This window comes from Panthera pardus, unplaced genomic scaffold (genome assembly GCF_024362965.1).
Source record: "Panthera pardus isolate Hobbes unplaced genomic scaffold, ASM2436296v1 HiC_scaffold_11, whole genome shotgun sequence".
Classification (NCBI taxonomy): Eukaryota; Metazoa; Chordata; class Mammalia; order Carnivora; family Felidae; genus Panthera; species Panthera pardus.
In genome coordinates this window covers 35,722,570-35,744,607 of record NW_026526666.1, presented here as the reverse complement: position 1 = coordinate 35,744,607, position 22,038 = coordinate 35,722,570, and the positions used below count along the sequence as shown (strand labels likewise).

Genomic DNA, 22,038 nt, shown 5'->3' with positions numbered 1-22,038 from the left:
TCCGAGAAAGGTAGCTATTGATAAGATCAATTTTCACAAGTGTGGAGGAAACCCATGTCAGCTAAACAGCATATATCTTTCATTCATAAACACTAATACAAAATCATGCGTCCCCAGACATTTGAAGAAAACGAAGAGCATGAAAGAAAAAGAGCCAACATAAAGAGACCTGACTATAGGTAACAGTTCAAGAGCCTTTCGAAAAAATATTCTAACACAAATGACCAGATTTATGAACACCTGTAAAATAATATAATGCTCTACAAAAAGAAAAAAAAATGAGGACACCAAAGACTTGAAAGATAAATTCTAAAATAAAAACTCCTTGGATGAAATGAAAAGTTAAAACTGATGGTGCTGAATATCAGGTTGGTGATGTACAAGATAAAGGTAAGAGAATACCCTTAAATTCAGGACATAAAGTCAACCTATGGATGTAGTCAGAAGGCCAACCATTTGTCTAATAGAAATGTTTGAGAATGCAAGGGAAAAAATACAGAATCAAAGAAAATATTCCAAATTGAAGAAATACAGTGTCTTCAGGCTAAATTACCTAGATATATCCTCATAAAATTTTGGAACTTTAAGAATATAAAAAGGAGAAAAGAAGAAGAGAAGGAAAAAAATAAAGCACAGGATATCTACAAAGTATTGCCTGTAAGTTATATGATAATCGGGCTGCTTATTAGCCAAACCAAACAGCAGAAGAAATGGAATAATGGGAAACTGAATTCTATATGCAGCCAAACCAATCACCTATGAGTGCCTTTTTGGATATCCCAGAATTCAGAATATTTTTTACTCATACAATACTTACAAAAAAATTACTCAAGAAGCTAATACAGCAAATTGAAAAAGGAACCCAAGAAAGTAGATAGTGTGAGCTACAAACTGAATGTGATTCAGGAAATCCTAAGCTATAAAGAAAGTCAAAAGATTCACTACACAGTGGTACACGAAAGATTCTCTCCAAGGTGGCAAAGTCTTACTAACATAGAGTATTTTCTATGTGATCAAACATATTAGTAGGTTACAGAATGAATAGTATTTACAGAATCATGATGTCATCAATGTTTTTCCATTTTTAAGTCTCAACCTTAAAGTACATACACCTGGATTACACTGTAGGGCAGAGGACAAATGTGGTAACACCAACGATGAGAAATAATAACCATAGACAAAACTTGGGAAGTAGAAGGGCAAGAGAAGGGGAACAAGGGTAAGTACAAGAATGTCTTCATCTTTCATTGCGGGGATATGGTACTGCCTCAAGTCAAGCACACGTGAAATGGAAGCATCGAACATATTATTTAAAAAAGTCAACCAAAAGAAACCATTTTTTAAAAGTGGTTTTAAAAAAGTATGAAGTATGTATGAAGAAGTCATATATAGAGATGAGGAACAGCATAGATGGGAGTTGCGGTAAGGACACTACATTCCTTATCTTTCATAGCCGGGAATCAATAGATTGTTATCAAGAAAACAAAGGCTGAAATACACTAAGGTTAAAACAGTACTTCTCAGAAGAACTACGAAGTTCAAACAGTGGTGACTTCTGAGGAATGAAACTGGTGGTAAGAATGGAGGACATTAGTTCAGTTTGTGGTTTTTTGTAGAAGTTATTTTTTAAACCATGTTCACACATTACTTGTGTAACTTTTGAAAGGGAAATACGTAGGTTAATATATCGTTAAGTCAAAAAGCAAGCTGTAGAAGGTGTATGCACACATCCCTGGGTGAGGGGGAGAGGGAGAACTTTTGTACTGCTTTTTGATGCCCACGGACAGTGGGAAGATAACAAATGTCCCAGAGAGATCTCCTGTGTGAAGCTAAACACTGACCAGTAGAAAGCCAACCAGAAGGGGATAATGGATGCTTAGAGTTTTCTAAAAAGAAAAGTTTCAACTCCCAAATCTGGTAAAGGCAAAACGACACCCTTCTATAATAGTTCACATGGTTACAATCCTTTCCAGTTTGTTATTTATAAGATCGCTGGTGAAATACTTTAGGGAACAACTGGATGGCAAAAAAACAATGAAAGGCAGAACTTCGATACATTCTGCCGGGCCTCCCCAGAACTTGCAAAAGCTCTACAAGGAAAGCTAATTGTTTAAGATACCTCCAATCCTAGGCGGATAGCTGCTTCTGTAAAGCTTCGTCTTTCCTTTTCAAAATTCTTTTTTTGCTCTCTAAATAGGGACCACTCTTCCTTGAGGCGCTCCTTTTCTTCTAACAAGTAGCAGTCTCGAAGCAGTGAAGTGGTGTCGTCATCACATGCAGTAGCAAGCTGCTGCTATTAAATTTTAAAACATAGTAAGTTCCAGAAGATCCCCGCGGCACCCCAAGTTAAAGCAAGGGACGGCAGGTCAAACTTTTGGGGAAGGACAGAAATGATGAAGAATCAGCAAGTTAATGGAGGACTCTCATTTTCCACTTGGCAAAGCCCCGCCTCAGGAATGGTATGTAATGTCCCTGTTAGTAAGCCCAGAACTTAGTTTAAAGCAGGAAAATGTCAAATACTACATATCTTCTGAAATAAAGGAATAAAAATCTAGTAAGATTCAGTAAAATCCTGGCCCTTTACAGGGGAAAACAGCTTTAAAAGGTAACTCACATTTACCTGTAAAAGCTGCTGCTGAGTTTTAATCATTTCTTTACACTGTTGAATTTCCAGCTCGAGTTTTTCAGTTTCTTGTTCGTGGTCTTGTCGTGAGATTACGTCTTCATCATTGAAACCTTCTAAGTGTACCTTTGAAACTAACATAAAACCAGTAATTTGACATAGGTTTTACAGCCTCCACTCAGTTTATGGGGCGCCTGGGTTGCTCAGTCAGTTAACAGTCCGACTTTAACTCAGGTCATGATCTCACAGTTGGTGCGTTCGAGCCCCACATTGGGCTCTGTGCTGACAGGTCAGAGCCTGGAGGCTGCTTAGGATTCTGTGTCTCCCTCTCTCTCTGCCCCTCCCCCAGCTGGTGCTCTCTCTCTCTCAAAAGTAAATGTTAAAAAAATTTTTAAAAAAAGCTCTCAGAATTTTTCTAGAATCTCAACAGGTTTTCTAAAAGGTACCTATTCCCTTTGCCCTCTAAAAATTTCATAAGCTATAATAATAAAATTAAATTTATGGTATTTTACCACCATGAAAAAATTTAAAAAGCAAAGCAACTATAAGGGATTCAGGACAACTACAAATTCATACTATTTTTGGACTCAAATGATATCTTTACTAGTTCTGCTATGAACATTTAATTTGTAATCTGTATTTATTCAAGATTATGTCCTAATTAAAAACGGACAACCTATATTCACAGAGGAGAAAAATAATTAACAAATTCATAAACTACTTTCAACACTTCTTCAAAGATCAATGCAGCACTACAAATCTTGCTCTCCAGTATTAAATTTAACAAATAAAAAGTCCAAATATACTTGCTATTTACTAATAGACTGGGACTGAAATCAACAAAATCTCATGTAAATTAATTTTGGTACAGAATTTTGTTGATTAGTCTCTACTACTAAAGACAACTGGCAGTGAGTTTGTGACTTCTGACATTTAGAATAAATTTTCTTTCAACAGACTTCATTTACTGAGCAGAAACCTTAATTTTCTTGGTTTAAAAGCATGTAACCTTCAAAAAATATAAAATGTTAAGAATACATTCATCAATGTAAATTTATACTATCTATGGTGACAGGAAATGGTGTCTAAAATAATACATACACTCTTAAGTGAAAAAAAGTGTAGAAAGAATACATAGTATTTGGTTTTTGTTTTTCATATACATATATATTTTTTTTCATGTGTTTGTTTGCTTATTTATTTATTTATTTATTTAAAGAGGGAGAGCACAAGAGAAGCCCAACACAAGGGCTTGATCCCACAATCCTGGAATCATGACCTAAGTCGAAATCAAGAGTTGGACGCTCAAATGACTGAACCACCCAGGTGTCCTGTTTTTTATATATTTTTAAATAAATTTTGTAAATGCCTACAGAAAAATCAAGAAAGATATGCACCAAACTGTTGAGTGTTAGCTATAGGGAACAGAAACCTGAATATTCTACTTCATATGCTTCCTAATTGATACTTTAAACCTCTATTATCTTGAAAATAATTTAAAAATAAATTATTAGGAACCTAGAAGTATGCAAGTATCTAGAAATAATAAGCAACAGGTTTATATTTATACCACATCATGATTAATAATTCTTAATTTCCAAGATTTAGTAAGACACTCAGTTCACTTCATTCAACTGTATACTGCACTCAGAGAAAGATTCACTCTGAAGGCAAAGTATTTTCTCAGTGGGGTTCAAACCTCACCTCTAGAAGTAGATAGAAGCTTGATTATCAAACTAACAAACTGAGTTCGAGTACTTCACAGCTGAGCCCATAACGTGGCTTTCTAAGTGACTGAAATTAACAGCTGAGTGTCAACTCACTTTGCATGCACTGAGGCAGTAAGTTACCTTGGTTATCAAGCTTTTCTACATGACTTTTCAAAATTCTCCACTGCTTTCTGATGCTGTTGGTAAGCTGCTCTCTCACAGTTTCACAGGAAAGGTCCCACATACTCTCCCTACTCAGTTCCCCAGCATCTTCCTCAGCATCAGAGATAACCTACAAGCGAGAGAGGTGAAAGGGAAAGACCAGTATCTTAAAATGGCTCTAGATACTCAGGCAGTAGTAATTATCAGAGATCCTTATCAAAATCATTTCTGCCCCATATCTTAAGCATATGTGACCTACTATTTAAGATAAAAATTGTCCAATTCAAGTCTCTTCAAATGTGAATTTGAATCTAGTGATGAGAGTCAAGGAGCTGTGTGAAGAAGTTATTCATTACTTGTCCAGTGCTGTGTTAGATGCTCTCATTTATTAATTAACCCTCAAATCATGTTATAATGTGGGAAAAATGAGGCTTTCAGAAGTAGACACACTGCCCGATATCACACAGCCAAGAGGCAGAATGGAGATCTGAAGTTAGATCAACTTATCTCCAGTCCTAGGCTGTTTAAATAAATAAACCAGTGAAGTTATCTACAAAGTAACTGTGAATCCTATTTTTTTCATATAATTTTTAAAAAATAAAACCAGAGATTATTTTCCTTTTTACTCTACCAGCACATTAATCATAGGAAAATACAGCAACCACGGACATATGATCACACAGAATCAAAGCAGGATAAAGAACATAGGAAAACAGTATTAAAATATATCGAAATAATCTATAGCTACATAAACAATAATACATATTATTAGACAATAATATGTATATAATGTGCAGGTATATATACATATATTATATATATATGCAGATATATATATGTCTGCATAACAATCTGCATGGTCCTATTTTATTATTAACATCCAAGAAAGTGGACAGAGATCTACTTTACTAAACTGAACAGTAAATATCTTGCTGGGGGAAAAAAGAAAAAACATAGAAGATGAGAAGAAATGCTGGTTAGACTGTTCCTGCATGCAGATGCAGCAGGAATGAGCGAGTGACTCAGTGTGGAGAGCTGTATCAATAGTGTGAGGTCAGCAATGGCTGCCAAAGTCAAGGTCTCCCAGGGGAAGCAGGTTGGGGGAGGGCCCAGCGTGGAGCTCACTATGACTCTGCTTCTTGCCAATCAATCCTCTGGAGCTACTTGCCAGTAATTCTTCCAAGAAGCTATACCTTCTATGTGTTAAAGCATACCAGAATACTATAAATCCATTACTTAAAACATTAATAATAATAATCGCTTAACACTCCCCAGACTAAATTAAATGCTGAAACCACAAAATGAAAATAAAAAGTTACCTTGAATCTTGGGTATATATTTTGGCTACAATTAAGTAAGAAAATAACTAATAAGTGAAACCTGAAGGCTACCTAAGCATTCTAAGGTTATACCTTACTCCCTTACTAAAATGCTCCAAAGTCCTTAAAAGGACTGATTTAAATTATAAGAGAAAAAAGATCTAGAAAAACAGACCTTTTAAAACCAAGAAATATACTTAATTAAGGGTACTTCTCCAAACTTAAACATTTGCATTATTAAGAATTACACAGGATACTAACCCACTGGATGAGTAGTGGTGAGGAGAGGGAAATTTAAATATCTGAGGAAGGTCTCCTTGATTTACTACTTACTCTTGCTGACTGAAAGCTGGTACTGTTTGTAAAGGTTGGGCCAAAACCTGAAGAAACTACAGGAGTAACAGAAACTATGCTAGCTCTGGGAAGGCATTTGTGGATTTTCACAATGAACCAAAAAGTGATAGACTTTGAGAGAAAAGGCTAACTCAATATAAAGGTCAAGAAGGTCCCAAACTGGAGAGTTTAAAAAGAACATCTAGGTAATGATTTTTTTTTTTTCTGAGAGTGAGAGAGAGAGAGAGAGAGAGAGAGAAAACGCATGTGTGCAAGTGAGCGAGGGGCAGAGAGAGGGAAAGAGCATCCCAGGAGGGGCAGAAAGGAGAGAGAAAGAATCAAGGCTCGAACTTATGAACTGTGAGATCATGACCTGAGCTGAAGTCAGATGTTTAATGACTGAGCCACCCAGGTGCCTCAGATAATGATTTTTTTAAAAAAGAAAGAAAAAAAGAGGTAGAAGAGGGTAGGCTTATCAGCAGGACTGATCTGTGACACCACAAAGTAAAGAGTCCCCAAATGTAGGTTTAAAAACAAGTTCTGATGGACTTGCTGACAATTAGCATTTTCCATCAACATTGCTATTTTCAGATTTTAGTCACTTGGTTGAATCCGGAATTTAAACATGGAAAGCAATTAAGTTAAAAGAAGTTTTCACCACGATGTGACTTGTTCTTTCAGACCTCTGCACGTATCATTCCCCTTGCATCACATGCTTTCTACTCCTAAAACATACACCTGCTTATTTTTAAGAACCAACTCAAATTCACTTGCTCTCTGATGCCTTCCTTGACTGCCTCACTTGCTTTGTTCTGCACACTGCACCACCCTATTATAGCTCTTAACAAGTTTAACAGTTACTTTTCTACATGCCCCTTCTCCCCAGAAGAGCTTCTGAAGAATGCAATGGACTGAATGTGTTCTCTCAAATCTGTGTTGAAATCCTAACACCCAATGTGTGGGTATGCGGAGGTGATTAGGCCATGAAAAGTAGAGCCCTCGCGAATGGGAAGAGTGCCCCTACAAAGGGATTCTGGTGAGCAATCCTCCTGTTTCTGGGCATGTGAGGGTACAAGGAGTCAGCAATCTGCAACCTGGAAGACATCTCTCACAGACACTGGCCCTATGGGCACCTAGATTTTGAACTTCCCGGCTCCAGAACTGTAAAAAATAAATTTCTGTTGTTTTTAACCACCCAGTCCATGGTAGTTTGTTATAACAGCCCCAACTAAGACAAAGGAAAAAGTCAAAGTCCTTTTAGCTTTTTCTTTCCAGGGACCAGACAGCAAATTTATGGACTGAATGATTAGCTGGTTCCCAAAGTTAATAAATGTTTCACTCTCTGGAAAGCAAAGCATGCTTAAATACATAACACCTCAACTAAACTATTTAGAGGATATTCAGCACAGTACTTAAAAACATGAACTCTGGGGTAAGGCAGACTTGGATTTAAATCCTGATTTTGTCCTGTGTGATACTAGGTTAATTAGACTAAGGTGCCTCAGTTTCCTCAGCTATAAAATGGGGGATAATTATAATATGAAAAGCATCAAATTATAAGAATGAAACGAGACAATGCTCATAAAGAGCTTAACACAGTGTTTTGGGCACAGATCAAGTCCTTGGAAAATCATCTCCTTCATTTCCCAGGGCATGTCTAGAAACACACCGGACAATTTTTTGGGTTGTCACAGTGATTGGGGGTAGTACAGCAGTGAGTGTCCTGTCCAAAACATCAGTAATGTCCCCCACTGGGAATACCTATCTAATGTTTTAATTGTTCGACTCAGCAATCCAAAACTGTATTAGAGAGGAAAGAGCCACTTACAGTTCCTGTACTATCATCTGCTCTTTCTCTAGGTTTCTGCTTTTGGGGAGAAAGAAGAGAAATCATTTCCTTTTTCATTTGCTGAAGAACCTTCTTAAGTTCAGCATTTTCCATTAGGATTTGTTTCTGACGATATTCATAATCATTCAAGAGAATTTTATACATTTCATCTTCATTCCTGAGAAAGAAACTGTCAGCATGAAAATGCAGTTATAGAAAGAAAAGTCTGATGAAATGTATCAATTTAAATTGGAACTTACCTGGCCTCAGTTTTACCCGTCCTCCAGGAGCCTCTTTTTCCATCAGCTCTCCCCACATAATTTAAAACTTCCATAGCTACAAACATGAACATGCAAAACAAAACCAATTCTTAACATACATATGTTTAAGTGTATAAAACCCTAACACACTATATACACACTGGAGACCTAAGTCAACCTGGTGCAGATTAGGATTTGGGCTCAGAAAGTCCAGGATTTCAAGTTCCAGTTCTCCATTACTGATAAACACTGAGATCTTGACAAGTTATTTACCTGCTAAGCCTGTTTCTTCATCAATACAGTGGGAATAATGAAAGTATCTACCAAAGAGTTGTTGTGAAGAGTAAAAGATATTGTTAAAACACTTAAAGTACTTGATAAATATTATATTATCATTATTAATTTTATCTTCGGGGTTGGCAAACTATGGCCTGCAGGCCAGATGCCTGATTTTTGAAATAAAGTTTTATTACAACACAGCCACACCATTTGTTTATATACTTTTACACCACAAGTGCAGGGATGAATAGCTGTGACAAAAGGCCACAGACTCCACAAACCTGAACACATTTACTATTAGAATCTTTATAGAATAAGTCTGCCAAGCCCCGCGTTGTCATCATCATCAAAGGAGCCAAAGCCCCTGACAGTATTAATTTCTCTTCTATCCTAGGGGGAGACGGAAGCAGTTGGCATAAGAAGGAAAGAGGATGACAATAAGTTACTGTAGTTTTAGGCTTAATAAAATCATTATGAAAATACCACTTCCAGTTAGGTTTGGACTAGAAGACAGCCAGATTCCCACCAAATAAGAGCTCTGTTACCAGAGTTAAATCTTCAATAAACTTCTCTAATTAGTACACTTCATACTTCCGGCATTTCATCTTGCTCTTTATTTAATTCACGGGTGAACATGAGGTTAACCAATGAAGTTTAAGTTTGATTACCTAAAGGTTTCCCACCTTGTCTTAATAGCTTACCACACTTCCATTTTTCAGTAATGTTTAAAATAAGATAGCTGAATAACTGAGTCAATAGTGAGCTGCCTGCTGACAGCGGACACGGCCCACCATGTGACAGCTTGGGACATCTGCTCATCAGCTGTCGTGTCAGCAAGTCCAACTGAGCTCCGTTTCCGAAACCACGGTTTAGGGTATTACTGTAGCATGCAGGTTAGAGGACAACCTGCAGCCCACGTGGGAACCACTCTTCAATAACTAAATGCACACATTTCCTGTTCTGCATCTCACCAGGCCAGTAAAACCTTGCGTGTAGCTCGACTTTTGTGTGCATGGTTCTACTTTGTAATCTATGTCATGTACCTGAAATTATGCTTGGATGACGTAAGCTGTAAATTAATTTTCACAAGAGTAACACTAGAAAGAAAAAAAAAAAAAACGTAGGCACAAACAAAAGCATAATGTCCACAGTCCCTTCTTTAGACCAGCTGCTTCAAAAATGCACAGCTACATTTAAAGGAAATGACATAGATGATTTGATGTGAAGAATAATCTTGCAAAGTTATTTCTAAAATCATATACATTTTGGTACTCAGAAACTCATCTTGCCTTTTCATATTATCAGTTCTTTGCTATAGAAGATTAGAATATCCTCTGGCTTAGTTTTTTCTCTATGGAACCACAACTGCCGTATTAAAAAAAATATGTAATTCTTATATGCAACTAAGGAAGCAAAGCAAAATTATTTACTTTTCACTAACGAGTTGTCTCAATTTCTAGTTTATGTGGATATATACCGTCTAGAGACATTTTATGCATAAAGCATAAAAATAACACTTCATGGGTTGTTGTGCTCCGTCTATTCACCTTTCTTTCTTAGGATATTAGCTTATGCATTTACTTTGCTCTATCTCAGCCAGTTGTTTCTTACCTATTTTTTTATCCTTCTTGTTCATAACAAGTTGATGCAGACGCTCCTTTAATTTATTATATTCACGTTCTTTTCTCTTCATATCATGATTATATTGAGTAGCTCTACTTGCAATGATATTTTGTAATTTTTGTACCTGAAAAAAGCATTTTCCATCAAATGAGTCCCTTTATGATTGACAATCCCCCAGTTAAAATTTATAAATTCAAAAGAGAATAGAAGTCCTAGCATTCACCTCCTCATAAAATAGTTTACTCTAGGATTATTCTTTCTTCTCAATAACCACTGGAAATCACTTTGAAAAGTATCATTAAGTGAACCACAAAGTTTTTATTGTTTAATTCTGAAACTTCCAGAACTCCTAACTTTCGAAATTATCTTTTTCTACCCTTTTTACTCTACATTTAGAGTCTGATCATTTAGAAGCCAGAAACTCTTACAGAAGTATGAAAGTGATCAGAGCTTCATCTGAAACAAGAATCAATTGATCATTTGTAGTGACTTCCTTACATTACTTACTTGAACCACTTTATTCCCTATAAATCTGTGACAAATTAGCCATAGCACATCACAGCATGTAAACAGGTTTATTTTTTTGTTTTGTTTTTAAACAGGTTCATTTATCTGATCACAAACAGTTCTCAAATTAGAGTAAGCCCAAATAGCAGACAGAATCCAGTTCAAATATTTGCTGAGTACCCACAATATGCCATGCCCTACTGTTCAATGTTTAGATCTACTATGGTTTCTCAGGCAACCCTTGATAGAAAGCATGTTCTATTCTATAATAACATTTTTAATCTCCGGTGAAGATGATCACGTTTAACTCAATCCTTACTAAAGACTAACTACATTCAAACCACTTAAGTGTAATCAGCACATCAAGTCAACATTTTCTGGGAAATAACTCAAGAAAATGTATAAGCAATCTTGCAGTTAACTAAGATATTTCATTATCCACTGACGGAATATATTACCAGTCAAATATGATAAAATCTGTCTAAATCACTATAAGGTCATTAAAGAAATATGCTCCCTTAGGAGTCCTTAATTATAGTTTAAAAAACATACACAACACTGAAAATATTGTATTTTTACAGTTATCAAGTGGTCAGGGATCAAAAACTGCAGAGCAAGAAGAACATAATGGTTTCTTCATATATAAATTAAAAAATAATTTCAAATGCATGAACTCTATAGATCTAAATACTAAGTAACCACTATAGCAGAAGTGAGATTATAATTATGGTATCATTAGCAACCAGAAATAAGATTTTTAAATGTGAATTCCTTTTTTTAAAAACCAATAACTCTTGTGTCCATTTAGTCAAGTAACTGCTTGACTGCATGAATAATGGATTTAAGATAAAGAAGAGGGATGGCAGATATTAAACAGAGATATAGCAGAGAATAAAAGACCTGCATTTAAAGCACCCCTGCCCCTCAGAAAAACTATCAATGCATTTGAGTCCAGGCAGACATTACAGGACACTGGCTGTCACAAGCTATGGACCACTACACTAAACCAAATGAATCCTCTTGGAGCAGGGAGGACACAGAGAGTTCCTGACCTCAGTTAAATATGCTGCAGTGCTGTAGAAAGAGGTCCACCATACCAATTTGACAAAGGATGAATTAATGATACTTGTTTTAAAGTAGCCGTTACGGTCACCTCAAATCAAAAAAGAAAAAAAAAATTCACTCAAACTTTGTCTTCAATAACTGACAACTCACTTCATCTTTTTCATTTTTCAGTAGCTGATGCAAATTCCGGTTCTTGCACTGTAACTGTCTGTCTCTTTCCTGAAGCCCAATCATTTCTCTCCTGGAGGTTTCCAGTTGCTCCTAAAACATCCACATGCAATCCTGATTAAAATTAACACAGGACTCAGAGCAAATGAATTTTTAGAAGAACAGTCTAAACAATGTACACATACTAGGGTTCGCTAGCTAAAACTGCAGTTCAATGGCACACAAAATGTTTAGTTAAAACAATTATTCTCAAACAATACTATAAAGTTATAAATTTATTTAAATTCCAAAATGTTGTATGTATCTGACAAAAGAGTTTCAAAGCGGATCCCTTGAAAGGCTCTTCACTTATTCAAGTGATGCTGCCACTGGACACTTTTAAAATTTCCTTTTAGTACTTTGTAACATTGCTACAGCACACTCTTTGAGAAAGAACCAAAGTGATTTGGAGCTAAGTCTAAAGAAGATGGGTGACCAAGCAAGCAGCAACCCTTCAGGTCAAAAAAAGTGAGGCTCAGCACAATACTAGTTCTCCCTTGCAAGTGGGAACCTCTGAAGATTTCCTCCAGAGAGGAACGGCAGCATTGCTGGAATCAGTATGGGATAAGATGCTCACTTTGAATTCATTCCACACATTCCGTGAGGAAATGTGCCAAGTTCTGCATGAGACCATTGGAATATTTTTAAAAGCCTCTTATCTTTATAAAATAGGAAACCCACTCAACTTATGGCATAAGTGACCATAAATGACAACTTGCACAATCTCTTTAACAATGGATGTCAAGATGATTTAGGAATTTATAAAATTTAGGAATACAACTTGGATAACTAAGGCTGTCAGAATTTTTGGCACCTTCTTCTCTGGAGTGCTGAAAGCTTCCTATCATGCCAGACCATTTGGAATGGCTGAACTTAAAGGCACTGGGCCAGTTGACATGTCCCACATATGTCAAATCAGATTCACTCTGAGTAATTATCAATGCTTTACCTGAACTCACTATCATCCCTGCAAATCTGTATACCCCCCTGCTATATCATACCATCATCCTCTGTAAAGCTGACAGAGACCTGGCTGGTATCTTAATTCATGACTCTCTTTACTCCCCCAATTCAATTTTTCATAGAATTCTACCCATTTTACCTCCTAAGTTTGCTTAATATCTCTCTTTTACCATCTCCACTGGCAAAACCTTTCTGGCCTTAGCAGCTGCTAAGGCCTGCTAACAGCTGTCCTTTCCACCATGCCTTCTAGGCTCCCTACTTCCACCCCAAACACAAATCTACACCTCTCCCATAATTTCTCCACCCTACTGCCAGACTGGTATCTCTACATGATGCCCACGATGCCTTCTCTTACGTTCCTTGGTGCCTCCAGGTTTCTGCACAATGCGCTCACATCATCTGATGCCTGGGTCCCAGCCTCACCTATCCATCTTCATCATAATCATATCGTTCAGGTCCTACAGGGCTATTATCTGTTTCCTAAAAGTAAAATCCTCTCTCATACCTCTATGCTTTAAACAGGTTGCACCCTCTGCCTAGAATGTCTTTTCCAAACATTAGCAAATCTCTACTTATTCCTCAAACCTGAGATCAGTGTTAAGTCTCTGTGAAGCCTCCTTTTACCTCCAAGAACAATTAATGACGCAAACAATCTTAGTTCAATGTATCGCCTTCCACTGGACTACAATCTCCTTGAGAGCAGGGACTGGGGTTCACTCCTCTGTAAACCCATTGAGCCTAGCACACAAAATACTCAATAAATTCTCCTCAACAAATTGAATGAATCATATACTAGGAGAGATCAGCAACTTTTGCCACTGAACACACTTCTGTCCACAGAGAAATACCTGATTTTGGCCCAGGTCAAACCCTGAATTAGAAGACTTCCTGGAAAACACTCTATACTCTGGGCTGTCCTAATAAGCGACCACTCCTTAGGGGAAAGGCTAAACAGCCCCCGGTTATCAATATCATTGCACGATTATTCACTATCTACTTAAAAAACACTCAGCCAAGGTTATCCAGATATAAAAAGTTTTAATGCAGAATTACTGCCTTCTTAGGCTTACAACTCTGAGTCACTCTAATTCATAAGACCTTCCATAGGCCTCTCTGATTAAAATTAAAGTACTATCCACAACCCACAGCCTTTTTATAACCTGGAGGGTATACCAACTACCCCCTCCAGCCCACCACAGCTCCCCTGTCAAAATAATCTCTAGCCTGTAGGCACCATAGGATGTACAGAGACCTAAAAATATTAAACAGAAAACATTGTTATCATTTGGCTTAGCTTATGAGACATCTGCCTTATTGAAATACAGGTCGACATGCAATTTCTACCTTAAGTTTTGCATAGCAGTTCTGCAGATGGTCCATATCACTTCCCAGTTTCAGATTCTGTGTTTCTACATTTTCCTGAGCTAGAAGGTTCTTCCGCTGAAGTACAAGTAGCTCATTCATACAATTTAAAACAGCAACTATATTTAATTCTCTCTTTGTGTCTTTACCTTTGGATTCTTCATATAATGAAGGAAAACCGAAAGTAGTCAATTCCTGGTAGGAGAAAATGTTTTCCTCAAAGTTGGTTATCAGACAACTAAGTATAGAAACAAAAGACAGAAATATTTTCTGAGAAATCATAAAAACTACCCTGAGTTAAGAAAACTGTAAATATCCCAAAGGACAAAGAACAGAGAGAACTGGGCTCTTTTAGCCTCTGCTCTGCAATTGCCTGTATCCTGGAGCCAGGCACTCAGGTTTCTGCATCAGTAAAATAAGGGAGAGACTCCAAGTGGAAGAGCCCCTAGGGTGATGTGCAGGCCAACCTGCTCCTGACAAAAACATTTACCATGTATCCAGACTAGATGATCACGGTGGTTCTCTGCATTTCTAGTGTGTTTAAGTCCCAGGCCGATACACAACAACATACATGCGCTTAACAAGTGTTTTTCTCATAACTTCGATATGTTCTATTATATAACATGATTTATGCTATTCTTCTCACAAAACATTTTTTTTTACCTGATCAAGATATGAAACACTTTGTTCAATATTCTCCTCTGTGCAGAAGGCACTGAAAAAACTGTGCACATTTTTTGATAAAGGTATTGAAGAACATAGCACTTGCTGTGAGTATAAACTTGATGGAGACATCTTTGTTTCTGAGGTATATTGACAGATATTTTTGCTTTCTGAAAGAATAAAAGGTATTTACTTAAACAATTTATAAAACACATGCAAAGAAAACTATCTCCGTTACCAAAGATGTTGAATTATATAAATATTTTTTAAAATTTTCAAATTCAGACAAAGCTGGTTTTTGTAAGAAAACTACACAAAATTGACCCTTGAACACTGCACTGACTTCCAACACAGCTGAAAAATCTGTATATAACTTCTGATTCACCAAAATTTAACTACTAATAGCCTACTGTTGACCAGAAGCCTTACGAATAACATAAGCAGTTAACACATATTTTGTATGTTACATGTATTATATACTGTATTCTTCCAAAAAAGGAAACTAGAGAAAAAAAAAGTGTTATTTAAAAAATCATAAGAGAAAATAAATATGCAGCATGGTACATTTATCAAAAAAAATTCTTGTATAAGTGGACCCACAAAGCTCAAATCCATGTTATTCAAGAGTCAACTGTACTTTTTTTTCAAAAAGATACAACTATCAAGTGCCCTTAGGAGGCATGTTAAGATACAATAGATTCTTAGTTTATACTATTTCAGATTTATAAAAATAACAGAAAAAAACCACCTATGTCAAAGTTTATATATTACAGGAATAAATCAAAGTGTACTGAAGTAGCCAATAAACTCATTTCAAATGCATAAACGTTTCTCTCAAAAATAGTAACAATCAAACTCATCATCCGTCAAAGGCATTTAACCCCACTTAAGTATGGCACAATTCTTAGCTTTCCCAGATAATTTTTCTCAAAATAAAAGTTTAGATATTTTACAATTATTTATGTCTCTCTCTAGTCACATCTTCAATATCTGTGGTAAATCATTTTACAGTTTCATTTAAAAATCCACCTTTACAATTACTGATTTAGTTTATACTTATTTTAGACTCAGGTACCTGAAGACAGATCTGGATCTGTAACAGTCATCCACTCTCCCATAGCAATCACCAGAGCCAGGATACCTGAGGAACCAGTTCAGCAGTGAAACATTCAGTCCAGCTGCTGTCACTCTTCTATGTAGGCATCTCCTTAAAAAGCAAAATAACAGCATTTAACCAAAAATAAAAGCAAATATAAAATCAATGTGTAAAAAGAAGCATTTTGCATTATTTACTCCGGCACTCCCATGGTAGAGCAGAATGATAATCTGTGGCCATGTATGCACGTGTGTGTATGTGTGTTTAAGAATCAGGAGTAAAGAGGGATGCCTGGGTGGCTCAGTTGGTTAAGCATCCAACTTTGGCTCAGGTTATGATTTCACGGTTCATTGAGTTCGAGCCCTGCGTCGGGCTCTGTGCTGACAGCTCAGAGCCTGGAGCTTGCTTCGGATTCTGTGTGTCCCTCTCTCTCTCTGCCCTTCCCCAATTCACACACTGTCTGCCTCTCTCTCAAAACTAAATAAACATAAAAATTGTTTTTAATTAAAAAAAAAGAATCAGGAATAAAGAGTTCTAGTAAAGTATTCATATTTTTTCATATACAAAGTACACAGTACATGATTTGACTCAGAATATAAATCTAGGTACAGCATTGTTGTACTAATAGATATTTCTATATTATATTCTCTAAGATAAAGTACAAAGCATTTATACAGATAAGAGAAAGAAAAACTTCTTAAATAGCATTCTCATTTTTTGTTTTTACTAACTATGTTAGCAAAAAAAAAAAAAAAAATTTAATTGCAATTCCCAGTGGTGGCACAGATGTAGAAAAAAGCATACTCCCATACACTGCTCGCCACAAAGATCACATCAATTTATACAACTACCAGCGATTTGGCAATATGTACCAAATCTTAAAAATGAAAACACATTTTGACCTAGAAAAATTACTTGTAAAGTTTCACCCTGATAAAATAATGATTTATGCTCATTTCAACAGCACATATACAAAAATTGGAACAATACAGAAAAGATTAGCATGTCCCCTGTGCAAGGATGACACACAAATTTGTGAAACATTCCATATTTTTTATGTGGAATTTAAGAAACAAAACAGATTAACATGAGGGGAGAAAAAAGAGAGAGAGGCATAATAGGAAAAAAGACTCTTAACTACAGAGAACAAAATGAGGGTGATGGAGGGAGGTGGGTGGGGGGATGGGCTAGATGGGTAATGGACATTAAGAAGGGCACTTCTGATGAGCACTGAGCATTGTATTTAAGTGATAATCACTGGATTCTACACCTGAAACCAATATTACACTCTACGTTAACTAACTGGAATTAAAATAAAAACCTGAAAGTAAAAGAAAAAAGATTTGTACAAGGATTCATCTACAAGTTGTTCTTGAAATCAGTAATAGCTTGTATGTTCCACAGGAGACTGGTTAAATAAATGACACATTTATACAACAGAACACCTTTAAACACAACCATGTGGAGTTAGGGTGGTTAACAAATACATGAGAGGCCAGAAATATGTATGAATGAGGTGGACTAAGTATAAGAACCTTTCATATAACAGTTTCAGCCTACCATCATTTCCACTTTTTTATAAAGAAAAATGGAAGAAATAAATACTTCTACACCATAAAAAAATTCAAATGAAATTTTGTGTAATCTCCTAATGTTAGAAGCTAATTAGAAAATTATGCAAGTACCCTGTGGAAGGGGCAGTGGCTGGAAGGAGGATGTGAAAGAGCCTTTTCCACAGTGATCCGAGATGGCTGCACAAGTATACACATTAGTACAATCCTTCAAGTTGTACACTAAAGATCTGTGCACTTAACTGGATGTAAGTTACACTCCAAAATTTTTTAATAAGCCAAATAAAAGGCCGGATCTGGACTATGAAACAAAGAGTTCACAGCCCATTCTGAATATTTAAGATTATGGAAATATTCATAATGTAATACTGAAATGAGAGGAAAATTTTCATTCATTCAATATATTTTTAATTGTGCTACTGTGTGCCAGGCACCCTCTTCTAGGCACAGGGGAAGCCCTGCTCTCAAGTTTACATTCTGGAGGGGGGGGGGGGTAGAAATAGATAATGAGACAATAAATTAACCTAACACAGAGTGATAAGAACTATAAAGAAAGCTAAGCACAGTAACGTGAGAGTCCTGGAGTGGGGGTATCTAGATTCATCAAGGAAGGCTGCATCGAAATGTTGACATTTAAACTGAGACCTAAGTGATACACAGTCAGCCACAAGATGTTCCAGCCCAGGTAAAAGAAACGAACTTGGTAAGAATGAAAACCATAAAGAAGGCCAGTATCTCTGAAGTACACAAGGACAGATGGTAGGAAGGTAGATTTTCTCAAAGTAGCAATGCAAAGCCATGGAAGGCATTTAGGCAGTAAATCAACAGGATCTTCTCTAGGCTTTGAAAAAGATCACCTCAGCTCCTCTACCCCCTGAATATATTGCAGGTGGGCAATAATGGAGGCTGGAAGATATGAGGCTACTGCATGAGTTCAGGCAAGAAGACACTTTTACATTACAGCTTGAACAGAAATAGACACAGGTAGATAAATTAGCGATGTGTTTTGGAGATAGAATCTTCAGGACTTGGAAGATGGGATGAAAAATACACAGAAGAGAAATCAAGGATGATTTCTAGGTCATAATAGCAGCCTATAATACATACTAATGCAAATTATGTTATGTGCTGTATTACATGTTACAATGTCACACACATACAGGTGGTTACCCAATCTGGCATCAATTTTTGCTATTTTTCTACTCATGTGCCTTAGTAAGAGCACCTTGAACTATTTTGCACTTCCCTCTGTCCTTAAATGGGTGCCTTCAGGAACAGGATAAGCAGGATAAAGGTCTACACCAAGAAAGACAATGATTTCACTTTTTGCTTTCAGAGCTAGCAGCCATAAACAAAACAGGATCTAAGGGACAATAAACCCATCTATACCAGCCCAGCTCTGCTTTGGTTAAGTTACTTAACCTCTCCAAGCCCTACTTTCCTCACTGGTAAAATGACATAATAATGGCTTACTTCATGATTTTCCCTGAGGATTAAGTGAGCTCAAGCACATAAAGAAGTACTTAGCACACGACTCGGCATATGGGACACACATAATTACTATGAGTTGTCATCATCACCATCACCATCATCATCATCTGGACACAGATCTGGACTGCTTGAGATAAATGACAGAAGATTCCATAATCTATATAACAAAAGGCACGGTTGCTCTTAATGATAAAAGTTGAACACAAATCCTGAGAAAATGTGGAGGCAGATATCCTCATAAAAACACAAATTTTCAGTGGGTTAATTCTTTGTAATCATTACATAGAGGGGAGGCATCATATCAGAAGAAAATAGGCACTTTCCCAAGCCCTTCTTGTTTTTGTTTTGTTTTGTTTTGTTTTTAATAAGACACAATACTGCCTTAAGTACCTTTTGTCTTCATACATAACAGAAAGATCAAACACCAAAATGTCTGCTATACATCCATTCTTTAAAATTGTAATTTAAGTCAGTTATTCTTCTTCTGTGAATGTAGCTCTGTCCACTGTCTACAGGTTTAGACAGTGAATTTGTTAATTAAAATAACAAAAACAATAAGAAACAACCAACTGTGAAATATTCAGGTCTAGTTAAATGTTCACAATAAAAACCAAAACTCCACTTTGAAGCTCTACCAAAAAAAGAACTTAACCAACAGTATCTGACTTCACACAATCTAAAAGTTTCTAAGTATCCTCTTCTGTTCAATGATGCACCAAATTATACGCCAGAATGCTTGTAATAAAAGAATTTGCCCAACCAGACTATTAATCAATATACATCCCCAAACCAAGAGACTAAGTTAAGCAAGTTATTTCTAGCTCAACCACAGCTAAATTTCAGTAAGGTTACCAACTATTTTTTATAAAGATATTATAATAAATCAGTATTAACTTCAAAAGATAAAGAAAAAAGCTAACAGGAATATCTCTGCTCTGCATAAACCTAACACCATCACAAGTATTTCAACTTTGAAAGCTTCAAAAGCAGCCAAGAAGGACCCCATTAAAGCCAAGTGCTGAAACACACAATGAAAAGTTCCACATAATAGATAAATCAAGTCATAGCAAATCATTACACAGTGAACCATGAGCACCCATGACAAGTCACATAAGAACAAACTTGGTTATACTAGCATTGTTATTATAGATTCACTATAGAAGGAGAAAAGGAAAAGGTCTACAGTAAATCATTTCACATTCAAGTAAACCGCAACCCCCATTTCTCTCCATATACCACTGGTTAGGGAAGCTGTCTGGATTCCAAGACAGATGAAATTCATGAATGAATTTTATGAGCAAATCTTGAAGATTAAAGAATTTAACCATCCTGTAAAAGTCCTTTCATTCATCTAAAATTGTTGAGGAATAACCTTGAAATAAATTAAAGAAAGAAAACATCCATAAAGTAATCCATAAAAATTCTTTCTCCTATCCTCTACATCAGAGAGTTTTATTCCCTCCTCGTGGGTAACATATATATAGACATCTAAAAAACTTTCTTGATTCCAAGTATTTCTCAATGTACATTCCAGTAAGTCAGTCTACATAACAAAAAATCTTACTAATTTCAGCGAAACTGTAGTAATTTCTGTAAAAATGTTACCTCACTCTTTTCTGAAGAACTACTTTGGCTTCCTTAATATGTTGCCAAAGTACCAATGCCATATTTCGGGTATAAATAAGCAAGGGTACTCTAGTCTTTCCTGGGTAAAATGATTATGCAGAACTTAAGAATTGTCTAGTGGCATTTTCTAGGTTAGAATCCTAACAGAAAATTGGGAAATAGTAAGACATCTGAAATTAACTGTACCCTTTATGAAAAATGAAGACTTTAGTAAGTTTCATAAGTTTATCATTCTTCATGTCAAAGCATTTTCTTTCATATATATTTATCTATATTACAGACAGAAAACTTGGGCTCAGAGAGGCCAACAGGATTGCCTGAGGCCACATTTCTGGTTGGTTGTGAAGCCTGGACACACACAAATCTGTCTTCAAAACTGCTCTTTTCACTCTGTCACCAGGTAACCTTTCCACACTGTTCACGCAAACCTCTATATATAGAAAGACAAGAGTTAAAAGTAGAATAGAATAAAAAAGATTTCCATCAAATTTATTAGAGAACAATTCCCATAGTTCACCTGAAATCATTCTACTCAGAGCATACAGTCCTTAAAGGAACATATCTACTACCTAAATTGAGGCATATGCGTAAACTTTTCTGCTATGCCATAAACAACAGCTTTTATCCTCATTTAGAAATACTTTGCTTTCAAAAGGTTTAAAAACAATTCTCAGAAATGAATTCAGTTCTATAGAAAGTTTAACGAGGGTGGAATCACTCATCTTACCATTCTGTATTCTAGAGTAAATATTAAGACAACATCAAAACCAAAAGTTTGTAGATGTTTAGCAAAAACATTTGTAGTTCAGGTTAATTACACCCATTGTTTTTTGTTGTTGTTTTGTTTCCATCAGAAAAGTTCCTTGGCTGCTTATTGCTCTTCCTTTTATACAAAAGACTCTGGGGGGTCTCAATATACAATAATCACTTGTAAAATTTGGGAGTAGGCAACCTCTAAGATGACTCCCAGTTACCCCTGCTTCCTGGTGTGCACACCTTTGGGTGCCCTTGCTCCTTGAATGTGGGCTGGATTCAGTGGCTAGCTTCTAACAAAGAGAATACACCAAGAGGTGACAAGATTTCTCTTCCATATTTGGGTTATAAAAAGGCTGTGGCTTCTGTATAGGATCATTTACCACCCACTGCCTCTTGGATCCCTCTTTCTGTCATATTGTGAGCAGAGGCCAATGTGGCAAGGAGCTGATGTCTCAATGTCTCCAGCCAATAGCCAGTGAAGACCTGAAGCCTGCCTAGACTCACAGAAGTGAGGTTAGAAGTAGATCCTCCCCCAGTCAAACCTTGATGACTGCCGCCTTGGTCAACATCTTCACAGCAGCCTAGCGAGGGATTC

The 22,038-nt window shown here is 36.4% G+C and overlaps 1 protein-coding gene and 1 non-coding gene across 4 annotated transcripts in view; one reads left to right on the top strand and one right to left on the bottom strand.

The window, feature by feature from the left end:
- The window catches only part of SSX2IP (SSX family member 2 interacting protein), a 41,624-nt gene that overhangs the window by 6,430 nt on the left and 13,156 nt on the right, over positions 1 to 22,038 (bottom strand). The window contains exons 2-11 of one of the 3 annotated variants that reach the window (XM_053893184.1): positions 15,979 to 16,110; positions 14,904 to 15,073; positions 14,223 to 14,435; positions 11,859 to 11,969; positions 10,125 to 10,260; positions 8,235 to 8,310; positions 7,975 to 8,164; positions 4,474 to 4,624; positions 2,621 to 2,757; positions 2,120 to 2,290 (exon numbers count right to left, since the gene is read on the bottom strand). In XM_053893184.1, coding sequence (XP_053749159.1) covers positions 2,120 to 2,290; positions 2,621 to 2,757; positions 4,474 to 4,624; positions 7,975 to 8,164; positions 8,235 to 8,310; positions 10,125 to 10,260; positions 11,859 to 11,969; positions 14,223 to 14,435; positions 14,904 to 15,073; positions 15,979 to 16,021 — 1,398 coding nt within the window. In that variant the 5' untranslated portion in view covers positions 16,022 to 16,110. Of the gene's footprint in view, positions 1 to 2,119; positions 2,294 to 2,620; positions 2,758 to 4,473; positions 4,625 to 7,974; positions 8,165 to 8,234; positions 8,311 to 10,124; positions 10,261 to 11,858; positions 11,970 to 14,222; positions 14,436 to 14,903; positions 15,074 to 15,978; positions 16,111 to 22,038 lie in introns of all 3 variants that reach the window. The other 2 variants (XM_019413983.2, XM_053893189.1) reach the window with 2 other exon arrangements.
- On the top strand, positions 16,948 to 17,054 carry LOC128775952 (U6 spliceosomal RNA). The gene has a single exon (XR_008420930.1). It is a non-coding gene; the product is annotated as a U6 spliceosomal RNA (small nuclear RNA).